The following is a 20,587-nucleotide window of genomic DNA, read 5'->3' on the forward strand; positions in this document are numbered from 1 at the left end:
TTCTGTTATTATTTCTGTGAGTTCCAAGTTCCAGAAGTTGATGGAGAGACATATATCTGTTTACTCTATCCCTTTGATTCCTACTCTACAGACTTGGGCTCCTCCCTTTCACGTTCCTCCTTCAGGACGCAGTGATTGAACATTGGTTTACTAGCCCCTGGGAGTGCCCCTCCCTGGCTTTGCTGAGTGTGTGACTGACCGTGCTCTGCACTTACTCCAGGCGTGCACGTGTGAGGACACCACCACGTCGTCCTCTGTCTCACCTGCTGTGTTCTCTCTCCTGGTATCGCTGAGCGTTTGGCTGCGGTTTCATTTGTATCCATGTCCTCAGCTGTAAGAAGCAAAAGAGTCAGGACATAATCCTTGGACGTACTGCATGGGCCTCATCCTTGGGGTGGGAGGTAGTTGTAGAGATAACCCAAAATAACCGCCAGCGCTGAAGTCATCATCTGGTAACAGTTTTGTAGCGGATCCTGTTATGTACGTATACTTGCAGTTTACATATACACGTAGGGTGATTTAACTGAGACAATCTAGTGAATGAAAAATTGCTTTGTTTTGCTTAAGGATGCAAGACCTGATGGAAGGTATGAGAAGGTGAAAATATTTTGTTGGAGGATAGGAAAACCCAGTCTGGGATCAAATGACTGGTGTAGATAATCTTCAAAATGAACCAGTCCCTGTGAATTAGTTTAACATGTAGACCAGCGGTGCTATCAGCTCTACTATCCCCAGTTTTAAAAAGGAGAAGAGAGAGGTCATCATCCAGACAAGTTACAAACAACAACAACAACCCAAAGTAATTAAAGAGGAAAATGGTTTCTTTAGGAGAAACAAAAAGGAGCTGAGTTTGGTTTTGCCTCCCTCCCTCCCACCCCCACCTGGCTGTATGTTCTCAGCCTCCACAGGGCTGACCTGTTACAGTACTTTGCTGTGGTTATATCTCTGTTTACTCACTGGTGTGTAAGTGACTTCAGGGAACACTCATATCTCAGAGTGTCACATTGTGTCTTACAAATAATTGGTCTTCAACAGTGTAAAAATATATTTTACATTTAATTACATATGATTTCATTCTTTAACAACGTGCAGTATTATTATGTGAAATGTGTTAAATAATTGAGCTCTGGGAAATAAGCATTCTTTAGAGAAATAGGGGAGGTTTTACGACAAAAGATAAAAACTTATTTTCTAGACTGCAGGGGTAACAAGTAGCGTAATAGATGACCAAGAAGGAGATGAACTCTCCATCCCCGGAGATCCTTAAATCTCGGACAGGGCAAACATCTGTGGGAGTGACTGAAGCACACATCTGTCTTGAGGCCCGTAGGCAGACAGAATGACCCATGGTTCTGGGATTTCTTTGATTCCTTGGCCTGGAGAACAGAAGACAGAGGGATAAGACATTAAAACAACTTCAAATATGGAAAATAGCTATTATTGCTTCCATAGGAAAACAAGTCAAGGGAGCTTAACCTAAAGTCTTAGAGATTTTATAGTTAGAGATTTTAAGAACTAGATTGTGGAAATCTTCAAGATAAAAGATTGATTTGTGTGCGATGCGGAGTCAGCTCTATGCTTCTGTTGCAGTAAAAATATTTTATGTTATTCTGAACAGAGAGAATTATTCCAGTATATTATACTCGGTGCACAGCATTCTCTTGAGAAAGAAAAAATCATGAAAGTAGTATTTTAAAGCACTAAGCATCATCACTGTTTCATGGATAGTAGGGGAGAACAGAGATAATCAGTGGCGAAATTCTTCCCATCTAAATACCTTTCTAGTGTTGTGTTATTAAATCGGAGCCACTGTCTGAGGAGGAGTCGGATAGATCTTGCATCTGCTGGGTCAGCCTTGTTCTGGCAATAAACCTTTTTGCAGTGGAAATGGAGACAACTCTTTTGGGGGGCGGGGGGCTATAAAGATTCTACCAATACATAGGGAACCAGCATACCTATTGAAAAACAATCTTCGTCAGGTATTTGATTGTAATTTCTACATTAGCCACATGATGTCACAATTGGATTTTCATTTCACTGTGTGTTTGTCTCACATAATAGATGAAGGCATTTTCAAAGCTGGAGCAGAGAGATCTGAAACGCGGGGGGCGGCAGAAGTTCAAGAAGATGAAGATACTCAGGTCGAGGTTCCAGTCGATCAGGTAATCGCAGTGCCTGTAAAATATGCATATAAACCAATTGCTCCTCTTTTTATTTCAAGTTTTGCATATGTTAGTTAAACCTTCCCAGGTGTGGTGTGCCTGAAAACCTTAAAAACAAAACAAAACACCTTCAGTTTTCCTAGTATTCTCACAAAGCATAGCCATTTGGATGGAGTTGTTTATTATTATTATTATTAGTAGTAGTAGTAGTAGCAGCAGTAGTAGTGTTATTATTGAAAATGGTATACCTTGAATAAACAACATTGAAGAATCGGGTGGATTGGAGTTAGGTATGAGATATATAGACAGAGAAAGCTTGACACAGAAGACTAAGAATATTGGCTTGGGGTTTAATCTACAAAAACAGTCCTCCAGTTAGAAGAGCAGAGTTCTGTTTTGTTTTATTTTGTTTTTGTTTTTTTTAATTTAATTTTTTTTTTGTTACAGATGTTTCTCCTTTTTTACCCCATTGGCATCCCCCTCCCCATTCCCCACACCCCGTCCCAGGCTTTGTTGTCCATGTCCATTGGTTATGCATATAAGTTCTGTGGTTTATCTCTTCCCACCCCCCACCCCCTCTTCTGAGGGATGTCAGTCTGTGACCTACTTCCATGTTTCTGGGTCTACCATATTCCTCAGACTGTTATGTTCATTATATTCCATATATAAGTGAGATCATGTGGTATTTGTCTTTTTCTGCTTGGCTTCTTTCACTTAGGATAATACTTTCCAGGTTCTTCCATGTCGTCTCAAAGGATAAGAGATCTTTCTTTCTTACAGCTGCATAGTACTCCATCGTGTATATGTACCACTGCTTTTTTATCCATTCGTCTACTGATGGACACTTGGGCTGTTTCCAGATCTTAACTATTTTAAATAGTGCTGCTAATTGAGGCTCATTAACAACCACCACCTGCCCCAGCCTCGGGAAATCCCCTTATACTGAGCACCTGAGGGAGTTTTTCAATCAGCTGACAACCCAAAACTCTTCAAGTAACCTCGACTGTTTTGTTTTTAAAATACCATGATATTTTCTCCTCTAAGGTCCTTGAGGTTGTTGTGGTTGGAATTTTTGTTATAAAGCAATTGCTTGTATAGATGCAGCTCAAATACTTGCTCTGTGTGTATTGATTTTATTTCTTAGGCCAGTGGAACACTGTATTGTGAGTGTGTGTGTGTATGTGTGTGTTCATACACATGTGCTTACAGAAGGGGTTAAGCATTGTTAATTCTGGTTAAACGATGCCAGAAATAAATCAGTTAGACTTTCTAAGATAGTTCAGCCAGGTTTCTTACATGTCTGAGTGGAGGATGGGAATTTAGGTGAGGAAGGGAAATCATAATCCCAGGCTCAAGGGAAGGAGAGGAGAAGTCACTAGGAATTGCCACTTGTCCTCTGACTATTATGTGCTATTTTCTTTTCAAAAAGCAAATTTCACAAGCCAGCACACCCGTAGACGTCTTCTCAGTGGCTCGACAGTCGCTCAGGCATTTCTGTGAGCGTCACCTGCCCGGCGAAAAGCCTGGTGTGTTAAAAAATCACAGGTTTCAGCAATCCAATTTATCACCCGGGATTAGCTACAGCTAATAATATTTCATAAACTCCAGTTGTGAGTATTTTTTCCCCTGAGTTTAAATGGAATTTTAAGTCTTCTGTGAAACTGTAATTAAATATTATAAGACAAAGAAGAGTAATCATCATGAGTATACAACACCTAATAGCTGCCGAAACGAACACTAATTTATATTCCAAAGTCAAAATGCCAAATATCACGATGAAAAACTCATAACGTTATTTCCAAAAGAGAAATCTCTCTGTTAATTACTTAATGAGTTATGAAATCTGTGATAGGTATTTCTTTACTTATAAGTTTGATTATCACAAGGAAGGGTGGCTAGCAGGGGGCATGGCTCACTGATGGCACCCGAGCAGCCCCAGGTAAGTGTATTCAGAGCTTGATTTCTTACTAAACTGGAGAGTGCCAACTTATTAAAACACAAGTACACAAGAGAGACTGACTAGACAGATTGGTAAAAGCTGAGCAATACCAACTAATTGATGTCAGTTTGAAGGAAATAAGACCAGGTAGCAAAAGAGCAGACTTTTCCTCTTCTTTGACCCTGTGAGTGATAGCGCTGAGATTGTCTAGCTCATGTGGTTGGCATGAACTGCTTGTTAGGTCAGGGCTCAGAGCCATTCTCTCTGTGATCTGGTGACCTTTCACTCTATGTCTCAAGCAGCTACGTGATAAATATTGTCAAAACCAAGTGAGAGTGTGGAGAAATTAGTGTAAAGATCCATTATAGTAATCTTTATTATAGTAAGGACAACTCTGAGGATGTGCCCGGCGTGCCTGGCACTGTGGTAGGCCCTCTTATCTCTCACAGTTGTGATGATAACCCTGTGAGATAGGTTTTATTATTTCCACTTTATATAGAGGAAGAAAGTGAACTCACATAGGTGGAATCACTTGTCCAAGACTATACCGTCAAATACAGGAGTTGGGATTTGAATGCAGATCTATCTAACTTCGAAGTACAGGCGTGATCTGGAGGAAGAACAGGAAATGCAAACAAACCAACCAAGAAACTGTTATTAACCCAGGGATCAAAAAAATGCTTACATCAGAAAGGAAACGTGGTCATCCTTCAGCTTGGCTCAGCTATAAATGCTACTTACACACACGCCCTTTGGGGCCATTCCTAGTTAGCTTCTTTCAGTCGCGTTCCTATAATGCTTCATGTTTTAACTTTAGTCAAAGGTTCATGAAGAAAGGTGTGTGTGTGTGTGTGTGTGTGTGTGTGTGTAAATATCATGTGGAAATTGCCCAAGTAATTTATCTGTGCCTGAAAAGCGGATCAAGTTTTAGAGGTAAATAGCAAGACCTCTGTTGGGAGACAATGCTCTCTCGAGCTCTTGTGTGTCTGCGCATCTTGTGGGTGGAGGCACTGGACTGTCTTTTTAAGGGGGTTTGTATTGTGAACAGGATTAAAAAACGGATTGTGACTTTCTTGGAAGCAGTCATTCTCAACTGGAGGCAATTTTGGCAATTCCTGGGGACATGTTTTATTGTCAGAGCTGAAGAAATCTAGTTGGTAGCAGTCAGGGATGCTGCTAAAATATCTTGGTACCTGACAGCCCTCACACAGACACACGGTTATCCAGTCCAAAGTGTCAGTAGGGCTGAGATTCAGAAACCCTGCTGTGGAGTAAAGGCAAGATTTGTTATTGTCTAGTATAATAAAGATAATGTCTCCATATGGTGCAAAAGTCAGGCAGGTTTACCATCCACTGTAGATTTGGTGCCGTTGAATTGTATACTCAAAACTAGTTAAAATGGCAAATGTTATGTTATGTATATTTTACCACAATAAAATATTTAGAAATAGAGATTTGACTTCTCTAAGCTTAGGGCTCTTCCCCTGAAATGCAGGCTACTGTGGGTATCACCTAGCCCCCTTCACATTGTCCTGGGCAACGGGGCCTTGGGGAGTGAGTACAAGCAGTGATACTCCAGCTACTGAGATTGCTGTAAGCAGTCAAGTCATCTGTCTCTGACCCAAGAGTCTCATGTCTCCTGCCAGAATCCATGATGTGACAGGCTCGTGTATTAGCTGGCAAGTAGGGTAAAATTTCAGACGTTTCAGTCCTTAATAGCCTCTGCGGGCATCAACTAGCATGTGTCCGTGTGTGTGTGTGTGTGTGTGTGTGTGTGTGTGTGTGTGTGTGTGATGGGGCATCGTGGATAAATTGCAGTCAGGAAAGAGTCTGAACTCTGTCCCAAGGTCCAGACTCTCTTCATTTTTTAGAGACAAATTAATGATACTTCCAAACTCGTGGGAAACTGAAGAATGTCCCATTCTTTTATGTATCCAGGAAAGCCGGAACAAATATCTTTTCTTAGGGGAGAGTTTAGGTCTAATGAGAATCTGGTACTCTTATTAGAGTACCATGCACATTCCAAATCAGTCTGGTTGTCCACGCGCAGAGGAACAGGTGCCCAATTAATACCTGTGGCTGTACCCTGGCATCGATGACTCCCGTGACAATAAACTCTATTTATAAAATGATACTTTTGCAAGCTAAGGAGGCAAGAAATGGGCCTGTTCCATTATATTTGCGTAAACTGCTCCTAATAAGTGAGGATTAGGAAGGAAACACAGAAACACAGACCAATGAATACCTATAAAATAGGAAAATAAGCAATTATGTTTTAGATTTTGTTCCATTTGACGGAAGAGAGCACAAGGTGGGGACAGTATCTTTAGAGTAGTTTTGAACTGTTTTATAGCATTCCCCATCAGTTTATAGTTGATTTTGAGGAGTAAAGTAATGAGAATTATAAAATGTTTTTATGCTAAATAGTTTCATTAAGTAACATTTAAGCCAGCATCATGAGCCCTGGAGCAGTGATAGGTTCTTGCTTTTTTTTTTTTTAATTGTAGGATGTGATATATATTATTTTCTTAATTATTTATTTAAAAATTCTTAATCAAATTGCACATATAATTATTTAAAAGTCAACCAGTGCAACATGGATGGTAACAAAAATGGTGACCTCCTGCTGCACTTCTCCCGGGGGGGGGGGGGTGCCTTCTCCATGGAGGTGACCTGTGGAAGGAGTCGCTGTTCCTCACAGAAGACACCGCTGCATTTCTAAGCCGTGCGTTGCTCCCTCCCCTCCTCCCCTCCTCCCCTCCATGTCAAGACCTCCATTCTTGGATAACTTTCTTCTCTTCATTTCTCTCTTTTCTTCCTGGGACAACAAGTGTTTGGACATAGGCCCTTCTATATTTGTCCTGTACTTGCTTCTCTTACTTTTTCCTTCTCTTTGGATTTTTGTCCTGTTTTCTCAACTTTTTTTTTTTTTTTTTTTAAATAAAAATGCCTCAGTGTCTTTCTTCCATCTGTTGATTTCGTTCCAGGCATCATATTTTTAATTTGTAAAGGCTCTTTCATAGTCTCTGAATGTTCCTTTTTATAGCGTCCTGTTCCTGTTTTATGGATATGATATCATGCGTTATCTTTGCAAGGACTGATCTATTATTTTAAACTTTCTCTTTTTACACTATTTTTGTTTCTTCTGAGTTTCTTTTTCTTTCTGTGTTTTGATCTCTGTCTCTATGTCAGAGGCTTTCCTTGCCTGCCTGGTTAGGTTTTTTTTTTTTTTTTTTCTTTTTAAATATTTTTGATATGTAACATGATATAAATTTGAGATGCACACCTGGTTAGATTTTAGACTGAGACAATAGGGACACTGTGTGCAGAGACCGGGCTCATGGAGTTGGGGGCATTTCTCTGGAGGATGATTGGTTTTTACCATTTTATTGGTAAACTTTCAGTGTCAGAATTTAGTATCAGAATGGAGTGAGAAGAAAACACATTTGTTCAATCTTCTGTGTTGAACCAGAAATCACTTCCATGCGAATTCATCTCTGTGGAGCCTTCACGAGGGATGGCACACGGGCAGCCCGTGACCAGACCGCCGTGCGGGTCTTCTCTGGCTGACACGGGTCTGCCATACCCGCATCGCTCCAGCAGCCGCGCGCTCCTCAGTTCACCGCGGGCCGCAGCACTCCCCGTTACCGAACCCCTGTCCTGAATTCACCTGTATGTTATTTTCCCAGCCCTTGGGGGCATCTGAGTTTGCGATTCCTGGTCTACACTAGAGAACACAACGCTCTTTTCTAAAACCTGCAGCCTAGAGGCCGTGACCAGAAACAGGAGGTTCAAAGTCCACATATGCCCATTGACCTAGCTTTGTCCTCCACGCCCAGGTCTCGTCCCTCACTCCACCTGGCGCTTACAGAGCGTCGGCGGTCACTTACAGCTTCTCTTATGAAAGGCAAACTAAATGGAGAGCTTGTGTGTGTTACTTTTCCATAGGCAAGGAAATACATAGAACCAGAAGCTGGTTCAAATAGCTTATTTTGCCACTGAAGGAACAACGCCCCCTGGTGGGGAAAGCCAGCTTCCCACCACGGCACAGCGTGGGTGGGAGTCTACAAGGGAGCCCAGGGCCCCTGGCTCCCGCTCTGGTCCTCCTCCTGATCACTTCCCGGAAGAGAAGTGGGAAGACTGGGAACTTCTTATCCCCCAAACAGCCACACATTCCGTCTGTGCAGAGGGCCACTCGGACCGGACTGCCTTCCCTGAACTGAAAGGAATAATGCACAGTGTTTTCACCACTGTTTTCTTCCAAGTCCCTGCCCTTCCGTGGCTCATAGCCCCGCTTGTTGCTTTAGGCATCGCACACTCGGGGCGAGTGAAGGTGAGGGAGATCTGGCTTCTCAATTTCCGCGCACATCATCCAGGCTTGTGGTGACACCGTGATTGCAGGTTTGTGTTTAATTGATAGACGTTGGTGTGAAACATTCAAGGGCAGCCTTCAGGGATTTCTGATGTAAGTGAGAGAAAGTCAGTGTTTGCTTCTAACGTGAGAAAACTTAATGGGGGATTTTTTCCTAATGATGACTAAATATTCCCTCGCTGTAAGTTGTGGGTATCGTCTCTTCCCGTAGGGTGTTGCAGGCTCGTGGAGCGAGTGGGCCTGGGTGGGCCTGGGTGAGCCAGCGCTCGGCAGGCAGCCGGCCAGGGCTCCGTGGGGTCACATCCGTGCTTCTGTAGGTCTTTGTCCTTCAAACTGTACATGAGCCTCCCCCCTGTGAAAGCAAAGCCTCCGACGGCTCGAAGCAGGAAGCAGTGCTGTGCTGTCATGAAAGATGGAAACTGATCATTTCAAACCACCTCGCTGGAATTGGGTAGGAGATGACTTCAGTTTCCATAGGGACAGAAATATAAAACAAGTGCAGCTACTCCTGTGCTTTCAACGTCTATATGCCTGACTCTGCCGTAAGATTCACGTCAACACTTTCTACCCAAACCCTGTAACAAATTTCCACTCTTCCCCAATTTCGGGTGCAGCAAATGTTACACGGAGAAGTGGACATCTGAATAGTCTTTTCTTTGTTTTATTTTTAAATTTTGTTGTTGTTGTTGCTGTTCTGATTTCCAATTTCCAGGCCTAGTATATTTCAGGAGGAAGACCTGGTGGGTGTGGAAGGGGTGGGGAGGGAGGGTGGTTCGGCGGAATATCTGGACTGGAAAGTTTCACCGTGCTGTTATCTCAGATAGCAGAGGTCTTCGATATTAAAATAGATTCCTCAGGGAATTCTGACGTGAATGTAAGACTCGTTAGCATTTCCCTTAACGTGGGTGGGACATTGCTGTAGTGCGTGTTTGTGTCTTTTCCATTTTTAATTTTTGGGGCTGCTGTTACGGTCATAGGTGTGAGATTCATGTGCAAATCAGTTGAGCAGCTCCATCTGTCTGTGAAAGTGTCTTCAAGTATTTTGATGCTTTTGATATTTTGTGGCTCATTTCCATGTGATTTCCATATTCTATCTTCTTTTCTCTTATCACTCAGAACCCCTGAGTTAATCTCAGTAATTACATGCATGTTCTGTAGAAAACCTGAATACTTCTGGTGTCTCCTGAGCCGTCCCTGCGAGGAAGTAGCCAGCGATAATAGCTACCAGACCTTTCCTGACTTGCCACACAAATCAACCATTTTCTCAGAATGTTCCTCACAAGATAAGAAAGATACACATGTAGGCAAAACAGGCATAGGCACCTGAAATGCTAACGGTGGTGTCATGTCAAAGAGAAACTCTGCTGTCACTTTTCTAATAAATACTAACAGCCATAGCTTATGATAAATAATGTGGTTTTTGAAACAGAAAACTCTCGAAAGGGAAAAGACCTCACCAGAGGTCTTATCAAAACCTCTGCGTGTAAAGGTGTGCATTATCTGTCATTGCACACGTAACGTGTACAATTGTAACGTGTCTGTTAGTCTGGTTGTGCTCTGATGTTCTTGACGTGAGACAGGCTGTGGGCTGGAGTCACCACTGCTTTGCTAGGACAGTAGAATGAGCACCCTTTCTCGACTGCGCTGAGACACGAGAACTGTGCTTTCTACAGAATGTAGTATTCTATACTGACCCATGGGCACGAGCTGCTCCTCAAATTTCAGGATAGGTATACCCTTCGGAGAAACACATTTTGGCTGAAAAGTGGTTCGCTGTAAATGTTAGTCACGAACTGACCAAAATTTGACGAGTCAGGGCAGAAGAGTTTAAGCATAGGTAAAAATACCTTCACTGACTGACGCCCTTGCCAGGACGTGTTTCTGTTCTTTCTGTTCTATAACGTGGCTCTTCATAAACAGTGGCAGTGGTGATGGACTCAGAGCAGATACAGGAGCCCTGTCTCGCTGGCCCAAACATCGTTCTGTCAGCACTCAGTCCCGTTTTCTCCCAGCTTTCAGCACAACTGATCTTTTTCAAGATAAAAATACAACCTTGATTTAAAGAGAGATCATTTAAGGCATTACTACATTTAGAAATTTTAATGAAAAGTGCTTTTATTTTTTATTTTGAAGTGGTATGTTTATGACCCTCTTGTTTCACATGTGACTTCGAGGCTTAACCGTGGTCTTCTGGGGATCCGTTAGAGACGCGGTCTCAGAACTGCCGCCCTGGAATCTGCATTTAGCAAGACCCCAGGTGCTGGAGAAGCACCGGCTGTGAGGACACTAGGCTGGGAGAACTAGGATTTCGCATCATAATGAGTTTGAGGTGTTGCTTTATACATTATCTTGGGGAAATAGTTATAATCTGGTGGTCAAAAAGGAGTTCCTATTCTTCTGTCAATTTTGGACAAGTCTGTGGCATTTTGGACAAGTTTACCTAAATCTCCATGCTTTTTTTTTTTAATCTGCAAATTTGGATAATAACAGTGTTTACCTCAAGTAATTGTGAGATTAGTTTAAATATGATTATGCATATGAGGTTCATCGAGCATAACACCAGCTACTGGAGAGTGTGCAATAGATGTGAGCCTGTCGTTACCGTCCAGCCTTCCGGAGGGCACTTGTGATGCTGGCTTTTATCTGGGGGAGGCACATTCATGTTTTACTTAAGACAGCTAATGATACAATATTATGGTTACCATGGTGATGGACATGGAGATGAATAAGAAAGAACTCATGTCTTGTGTCATGGCTGGTGTGGCTCAGTGGGTTGAGCGTTGTCCCATGCACTGAAAAGTTGCCGGTCCGATTCCCAGTCAGGGCACATGCCTAGATTGTGGGCTTGATCCCTAGTAGGGGGCGGGCAGGAGGCAGTCGATCGATGTTTCTCTCTCACATCGTTCTTCCTCTCTCCCTCTCCTTCCCTCCCTCTCTAAAATCAGTGAGAACATTAAAAAATAAATAAAAAGAGCTCTTCTGTCTAAAAACTTCCATAGAACCAAGGCTGATATTTCCCCATTATTCCATAATTATTCCAAACATTGTTTGAGGTGTCTACTTGATAGTAATTCATGTTCACTATTTTCATGTCACACCTAAAGAACCGCACACTGTGATGAGAGTGGACTGAAGGAATGTGACAGGTGTGAGCAGGGCACACTGGGTGGAGGGAGCCAGGAAGGCTCCTGGAGAAGGGAAGGTGCATCCATCCCACAGCGGGGAGGAGAGCATTCCGGGCAAAGTATCAGCAGCAGAATGAGTACTGTAGCGTGGTGCAGGGGGTGGCCAGGACTCTCTCAGCTTCTGTCACAGAGGACATGCCCTCGCCCTGCCTCTCCCCACGGTACTCTCTCTGGGAGGAAGGGCCGGGCTTGGCCCCCTTGCTTGGCCGCATCCAGCCAGCCTTCTTCCCTTTATGAGGATCCTGATTGCCCTAGACTGTGCCAAGGGGCTTTTCGAGGGGTGGAGGAAAGATGGACAGGGAGAGGACAAGGTATGCACATAAATGGGAATGTGTGCGGGGAGACAGAAGGCAGTGGTGTCTGAAGGCCTGCCATAACAAAACGCCACCGACTGAGTGGCTTAAACAGTGGGAATTTGTTTTCTCATTGTTCTGGAGGCTGGAAGTCTGAGATAAGATGTCTGGGTGGGTGTGTTCTAACATCTCTCTCTGGCATACAGATGGCGTCTTCCTGTGTCTTCTTGTAGTCTTTACTCTGTGCACACCTGTGTCCTAATCTCTCTCTCTCTTTTTTTTTTTTGTTCATCTTCACCCAAGTATATTTTTCCATTGAATTTTAGAGAGAATGGAAGGGAGGGAGAGAGAGAGAAACATCGATGTGAGAGAGAGACATTGATTGGTTGCCTCCTGCACGACCCCTACCAGGGCGGGGGATTGAACCTGCAACCCAGGTATGTGCCCTTGACCTGAATCGAACCCGTGACCCTTCAGGGCCAATGCTCTAACTGTGAAGACAAACTGGCCAGGGCCTAAATCTCTCTCTCTCTCTTTTTTTTTTATCCTCACCCAAGAATATTTTTGCATTTATCTTCAGATAGAACAGGAGGGAGAGGTGGGGGGAAGAGAGAGAGATGTGAGACAGAGACATTGAGTGGTTGCCATCCACATGACCCCAGCTGGGGCCGGGGACAAACTGCAACCGAGGTATGTGCCCTTAGCGGGAACTGAACCTGGGACTCTCTGGTCTGTGGGCCAACGCTCCAACTGCTGAGCCATACTGGCCAGGGCTAATCTCTTTTTCTTGCAAGGATGTCAGTCATACCGTATTGGGGCCCACTCCAATGACCTCATTTGTAACTTAATTACCTCTTTGAAGTCACATTCTGAAGTACTTACTGGAGTTAGGACTTCAACACACAAATTTTGAGGGGACACAATTCAGCCCTAAATCATGAGAAAAATGGTTGTTTCTCATTTGATGCTGCCTAATAAACCAAAAGGTATTATTCAGAGCACAGAGTCAGCTTTAAAGTCTATGTCTGTATGAAAAGTGATCAGTGATTCGTAGAAAGGGGAGAAGCCGAGACATGGAACCCAGCTCAGCCCAGCTGGACCCTCTGCCTCATTAGTCCATTACTGATACATTAGGGGTGGGGCCAGTGAGGTGACTGGTTTCCATGGTGACAAGATTATAAACTACTCCTAGGAAAACTGTCTTTCACTTGGAACTTTTATTTTTTATTTTCTATGATGTAAATGAAAGATGTTGTCAGCCACCGGTCATGTACCCCTTGGCAAGTTGCTTGACTTCTCTTCAGGCTCAGGTTCCTACTCTGAACAGTGGGGATCATCATGCCGGCCCTACTGGAAGGTCTAATGAGAAAACGGGCAGGAAAGTGCCTGCGGAAGCATAATATGCTACGTAAATGTCTGACATGATTAGACCCCTACTGGCCGTCGCCCGCCCTTCATCCCGAGCGGAGACAGCTGTGTGTTACTTAAGCCCATGTGCTAATTTATATAACGCACCCTTGTTTGGTGTCTCTTCTGGCACACTTGTTACTTTGAAGAGTGGATAGCAGTTCAGAAACAACAAAGAAAGCTATTGGATGGCTAATTTGTTGTGAAAAGTGCATGCCAGGGAACTCAGAAGCCAAGAATAAACATAAATAAGACCAGTGGTGATTAGTTTTGATGATTAGTTTATGTAAATAACACCTACCCATCTAATGGACCAGAAGCATGGCCTGCCTTTTAACTGTTACCTGATGAGGGCAAGGCCATGGGTACGTGTCTTGATACCTTTTTTGTTTGTTTTCATGAAATTTAGAAGGGATAGTGCTCTAAGTGGCCCACTATTTTACTATTTTACTAGTGTAATTACTGTATTATAATATTTTATCAGACAGCCTCTCCTTCCATTCAATAGCAAGAAAAATGGAATGACAATAATAAATACACACACAAACACACACACACAGAAAAGCTTGTTCGGTTTGCGATGGTCATTTATGTGTATGGTTTCATTTGGGCCCTGTGAGGTCACTATTATCACCTTCAAATTCCAAAGGGGCTCTGAGACCAGCCAGGGGAGGTGAATTCTCTGACCTGAAGCTGTAGCTCATCCACCAAACCATAGGTGCCTCATCCTGCACAGTGTATATTTTGCATTTCCAGAAGACATAAATCTTCTCCAGAGCACCTCCCCCTCCCAGGGATCTTCCTCGAGTATGAACACAATCTCTTGGGATCTCGTGCGAACTGGCTTCTGGGGGAGGGGAGGTGAAGTCAAGCATGGGGGCTCTCCCTTTACTGTCGCAGGTGGTCAGTGCAATTGGTGTTGGAAAAGGTTTTTTCCTTCTTGTTTCTCTTCCTCCTTCTTCACTTCCTCAAACGGAATTTATATTTTCTCACTCTTACCTTTTCCTTCGGTACCCCCGCTCCTTTCTCCTCACATTCCCAAACTGGTTATTGTGTCTACTTTTCTCTAAACTGTTAACATTATCAGAATATTTGTAAGGGTCTATGAGGTGGGGTGGAGCATGGGCTGCGGTGCACATGACACCTCTTGCTTGATGAGCTAATACTGATGTCTGTCCCACTGTGACTGTCACCACTTTGCCGGGCACTCAGGCAGGTTCAGCTGAATGGGAAGAAGCTGGGGACTACTGGGGGATTTGGGAGAAATTAAATAGTTTCTAAATAGTTAGAAAGGTTTTTTTTGGGGTAGGGCTAGTGGGAGTGGAAACGCATTATTAAAATAGAATGTGTCTGTCTAATAAGTATTTTTCTGTCACTTTCTATATTTCAATTCTAAGTAAGCTGCTATTCTCAGATTTCTCTGTTAGTGTATTCATTCAACCTTCTCATTCATTCAACACCACCATTGACCTACTACCGAGAGTCACCAGGTGTTGTGAAGGGAAGCTTTATATACCTGGGCAAGGGAGGTGGCTGCCAATAGGCAAATTGTGGGGTAAAGCAGGTAAATAGCCTGAGGTTGGTACCTAAAGTTAAGTGGCACATCTTTGGGTGTCTTGGTAGACACAGAGAGGTGGCCAGGTAGATGAGTATCTGGTGGTCAAGAGTTTGGGTTTATAGAGATTTTGTAAAAAAAAAAAGGAAGATTCTCATAACATAACATGAACCATTCATTATTTTTAAATATACAATTCTGTGACATGTAGTACACTCACAATGTTGTACAAGTATTACCTCTATCTAATTCCAAAACATTTTCATCACCCAAAGGGAAACTTCATGCCTATTAAGCAGTCATTCCCCATTCTTCTCTCTCCCCTAAGCCCGGCAACCACTGATCTGCTTTTTTGTCTGTGTAGCTCTACCTAGTCTGACTGTTTTATACATATTACATCATACGGTATGTGACTGTCCATGTCTGGCTTTGCATATAGCTCTTCTAGCTCATGGCCCAACCCTCAGGACGGAGCAGCTCTGGCTATGAGAGGAGAGAAGCGTCGTCCTGCTGGTGGTCTCCAAAGAACCCCGTTCGCCTGGGTGCATTCTCCTTAGTGGGGCTGGATGTGAGTTCTGGGTTGTGGGAGAGGCACCAGGCTCCTCTTCAGTGGCGTTTGATTAGCAAGAGAAGGAGGGAAGGGGATTGAAGAAGGGTGCAACTCCCTCACTTTGCCTCTTGCGGTTCTCTTTGTCCTAAAGAATAGCTCCCTCCCACCAGGGACTCCCACCCTCTTGTAGAAGGAGGGCTCCTTTTCTTCTTTGCAGGCCCCCACAGTGGTATAGATTTTATCTATATGTGTGTGCATGGGTGAAGAACCAGGGTTCCTTCTGGGGATGGTTTGATTGATGTATACACTGGAAACATCTTCAATAATTTAATGCCTACTTCAAAGGAGATTACACCAAAAAGCATATTGCTTTTCATTTATTCATTACAGATCTGTCATAGCAGCATTTTTTTTTTTTTTGCCCTGAATTGCAGAGTCATAGTAATAAGAAATTTTGTTTTACACTCAGGATATTTTAAAGGATGATAAGCCTTTTAACTAATGTTACTGTTGTATTTAAGTTGATCAAATTGGTATTTCAGCACGATAATCTTGCATTTCTTAAAGCTGAGCTAACCAGATGTGGATTCATTTGATGACTACTGAAATAGCTGTGCTGGCAAAGTCTGATGGAAATAATGAGATGAAAGCAAAATCCTGCTTGTTAGTGGCAGTGGTAATAATAGCGAAGAGAACAGAGCCTGAATTTGGGGCTTGGTGTCTGCTTCCCCTTAAAAGAGATAGGGTATTTACCAACCCTTGCATTAAATGGAGGAAAAAAAAAAAATGTGTGTTTGGTAATTGGGAGTGAAGAAAGTGATAAGATGGGAAATACAAAACTAAAAACCAACAGATAATCGTTTTGCAACTTATAGGTATAAATCCAGGTGTCAAGAAAGGAGAGAAGAATATTTCCCATTTAGACAGAAAGTAGTGACCTTAACAGACTTTAGCAAGTAATTTGTTCCCAGGGAGTCAAGGAACATTTCCAGATTCCTTAATGATCACAGTAATTTGGAGGCTTTTTTCCCTATTATTATTATTGAATATTTTAATAAGAAAATGTATTTAACTTCTCTTCAAATCAAAACCAAAAGTTGCTCTGAATAGAGAAGTTTAGACACGATAAAGATTATAACAGTTTTAGGAGAGTGATTTACAATGATCTAATTCTCAGTGATAATTTAAAGATAAATCTCTTACTGGCCACTAGTGCTGTAGTATTTCTGGATTTTTAAAAAATGTCCTACTTCAGGTACTTTGCCTAACAAACTTTAGAGTTTCCCCTCCCTGGATCATACCACAAGTCTTTAACAGAAATCTAGAAATGTTTTGTTCTCAGGTCAGCAATTCTTTTTTTTTTTAATCCTCACCCAAGGATATTTTTATCTTTATCTTCAGATAAAGTGGGAGGGAGAGAGCAGGAGAGAAAGAGAGAAACATTGACGTGAGAGAGACACATCGACTGGTTGCCTATGGCACGACCCCAACCAGGGCCGGGGACGGACCGCAACTGAGGTAAGTGACCTTGGCTGGAATTGAACCCAGGACTCATTGGTCCATGGGCTGACACTCTACAGCCGAGCCAAACTAGCCAGGGCTCAGGTCAGCAATTCTTGAAACAGTAAAAGCAGTGTTGCCTACTGCAGATGTCGTATTTCTGACCGTTGCAGGGATACCTGCGTGTGTTTGCAGTGGCGACCAGGTGAAGTAGCATCATCTGACATGATTTGTTTAAGGGAGAATACATACCAGAACTGTGGGGCAGAATCGCCTTGGGGTCAGATCCTAGCCCTGCTTCTCCCCATGAGGGATACTGGAAATGCTGAATGATTCCTCATTGTCTTCATAGTAACCTGGGTATAGGAAGTGTGCTTAGTAGGGTTACTGTAGAGGTTACATGAAGTGACGAACGCAGAAGCACTGAGCACGACCTTTGGCGCAGACAGGTGATGGCTGTGCTTCTTGTCTGTTCTCTTCACCCACAAAACACCCTTCACACCAGGTTTGGGACGTCCCAGTGACCAGCCACGTGAGGTCAGGCAGCAGACGACCGCGCCCTGCGTGCATGTCCCTTCCTGCCACGTGCTCTCGCGGCCCCTCTCCTGCGCGCACCACAGCGCTGCCCTGAGCCCCGCTGCCCTGAGCCCTGCTGCCCTGAGCCCCGCTGCCCTGAGCCCCGCTGCGCAGGTGTCTGAGCGCCCAGCAGCCTGAGTGCTGCGTGCCACACACCACTGCTCTAGGTGCAGTTGCTCAAGTCATGACAAGAACCCCTTAAATGTCTGTTAGGGTCCCGTGGTGAGAATCCCCCTAAATCTCTCAGGGCCCCCAGGAAGGGAACATGCTGTCTCTGGGCCTTTTCCTGGCCACCTCTGACCTGTGAGTAGAGCCCCCCCCCCCCCGCCCCAGTTTCTCTGGCTGGTTCCTCACTCCAGCCCTCCTCCGTCTAGGGTCCTCACCCTAACCTAGTGTCTTCCGGGGAAAGCCCTCGACTCCAACGTCCCAGTGGTGGCTCCTTTCCTACCCCCAGAAGCCTTTGCCCCTCAGTGATGCATAAACATCGTGCTTGACCCCGGACATTTCCCCAGTTCTGTGCATGACGGTGCCTTTTCTTGGCCAAGCTCTCCTCTGCTCATCACTTCAAGTGTGTCTGCCTCTAGGCTTCGCCATGTCCGCTCCATAGAGAGAGGGTGGGACATGGGTGTGGAGGTGGGCACATGCTGTTTTCTCTTTTGGAACTTAGAGGTTGTTCTCATCTTTATACATAAAACCCAGACATCCTTAGTAAGCACTGTGAGTTCTAGTTTACAAACTTCTTGCCTCTCAGTGCCGCCCGTCAGGTTACTCCCCAGCCACCTTGGTTTCTGCCCAGCATGTGGCCTTTCCCAGGGCCTCGCCCTGGGCAGCACCCTCAGGCCCAGCTGGGGCCCTACCCACACTGTTGGACAAGCATCTGAATGAAAATGTGGAAGATGCAGCCTCACTGTACTGTTCGTTAATCCTCATGACGGCAAATGCTATGTTTTCTGGAATAACTTAAAAACAACTATTTCTCTCCCTTAATTTTTAAAAGTGCATCTTTGACATCATGTCATCAAATCTGAGGCTTTATTTTTGACCGAATACAGGAATTCGTGGTTCAGCTCTTGCCTTTTCAAAATAATGTAGTGTGGAATTTTACTCTGGACTTGTAGTCTGCTCCTCCTCACATCCATCTTCACTTCAGAAACAGAGAGCTTCGTAAACTCGTTATGTAAGCTGTTAAGACCATTAATGGCCCCATAGCAGTGCTTGGTCGGTGGGAGGAGAATGGACTTCCAGCTGGAAGGGAGGTCAGGGTTAATTGTGTCAGAGGACTAAGCGCCGTGTCCAGTGTCAGACAGCTAGAATGAGGCAGGTCTGAGGTCCTAGCATTCCATGTTTTTTCTACCTATTCTTAAAAAAAAAAAAAAATCACTATTTAAAAAAAAAAATAAATCACTATTATGTTATTGGGGGCAATCCAGAAATATGATAGCTCCAGAAAAGAATGATTTATAACAAATGGAAGGGATTTTAATGTTTTGTGGGTTTTTTTAGGATTTGTGATGTGCCAGGCATGGTATATAACTTATTTCATTTGGTCCCCATGGAAGTTTTATTGTATTTCCATCTTACAAGTGGGAATCTGAAACTCACAGAAGTTAGGTAAAGCCAGTAAGTGCCTGACCAGGACTTGTCTCTGAACCTTTCTGTCTCCAAAGTCGCGGCTCTAGAGTTTGGCCTCCTGCTTTCTTTGAAGGCAGACTTACACGTATCCAAATAACAGTGAACATGCCTAATTAGACCTTATAAAATACTTGGGCATTTGTTGCTTTTATAGAAAGTCCAATAGTTTGGTACTTGGAGGCATACTGTCAACTCGTTGGGCGTTGTGTAGGGAGCTATCTACACCTGGCGTTAGAAAACCTGGTGGGCTCACATTTCAGGGCCCTCACCGTCGCATCGCCCTGTTTGTATTTGGCGATGTAAATGCACACCAGGTGCTCTTGGTGAGGATGATCTCTCTCCACAAAGGATTTCCCAGACACTGCACTAGACCTTGGCCAAGGACCTGTAGTGTAGTTCCCTCTCCACCATGGGGATGAAGAGCATTGGTCTAGAGTCACATGCTTAGATTCAATTCTGGCTCTTCCATTTATAAGCAGTGGAACTTGGGCTAGATATTTGATCTCACTGTACCTTAGTTTTCCTACCTGTGAAACAGGAATAATACCAACCTCACAGGCCTGTCAGGAGGATTGAATGAGAAGATACCTGTGAAGAGGGGCATTCAGCAGGCGGTCAGTAAAGGTTAACATGTTCCTTACAGTAAAGTACTATGCAAATGTAAGGAACTTTTACTTGACTGTAACGTAATGATTATTAATTATTGTAACGTACAGAAAATATCTGTTACACTTCTTACTGTTACCCATTATTCCTTTTTATCCATCAGAGGCCAGCAGAAATCGTGGATGAGGAAGAAGACGGAGAGAAAGGAAACAAGGGTGCAGAAGACAAGGAAGAGTTTTCAGGACCGAATGGGGAAGTTGACAAGGAAGGAGGTGGAGAGACCACAGCGGCCTCCCAGCAAGCCGAGGAGACGCTGGGCCGCAGGGAGGGGCAGGGAGGTCCCCCCCGTGTGAATGGCGGCACCGATGAAGAAAACGGTGAGGAACTGGGCCAGGTCGATGAGGAGCTTCAGGAGGCAGTGGAAGAGGACATGCAGTCTCCAGGAGCTGGCAGTGAGCCAGAGGAGGTATTTCTACTGCTTTTGCTTATGTGTGTGTGTGTTTGTGTATGTTGGGGCACGCACATGTGGTGTGCACATGCACACTTAGGTAGTTATTTAAGCACGTAGGACTTGCATTGAAACCACTTGTTGAATAGGGAAGGATCCAGTATTATTTCAATAAGTTAAGAAGGGCTGTCAACCACCTATCTGACATGTCTGTCCTTCTTGTCATCCATCCATCCATCCATCCATCCATCCATCCATCCATCCATCCATCTATCCATCCATCCATTTCCTGCCTTATCCTACAAAAAATTTTTTTACAGAGGCACCTAGGAAGATATACAACAGAAGAGAGAGATATAAGT

General features: G+C 43.9%; 1 protein-coding gene across 1 annotated transcript in view; it reads left to right on the forward strand.

Annotated features, from left to right (window-relative positions):
- The window catches only part of DCDC2 (doublecortin domain containing 2), a 167,646-nt gene that overhangs the window by 144,431 nt on the left and 2,628 nt on the right, over positions 1-20,587 (forward strand). Inside the window, exons 8-9 of the mRNA XM_036257332.1 lie at positions 2,062-2,162; positions 19,941-20,243. Coding sequence (XP_036113225.1) covers positions 2,062-2,162; positions 19,941-20,243 — 404 coding nt within the window. The remainder of the gene's footprint in view (positions 1-2,061; positions 2,163-19,940; positions 20,244-20,587) is intronic.

This window comes from Molossus molossus, unplaced genomic scaffold, assembly GCF_014108415.1.
Source record: "Molossus molossus isolate mMolMol1 unplaced genomic scaffold, mMolMol1.p scaffold_m16_p_12, whole genome shotgun sequence".
Classification (NCBI taxonomy): domain Eukaryota; kingdom Metazoa; phylum Chordata; class Mammalia; order Chiroptera; family Molossidae; genus Molossus; species Molossus molossus.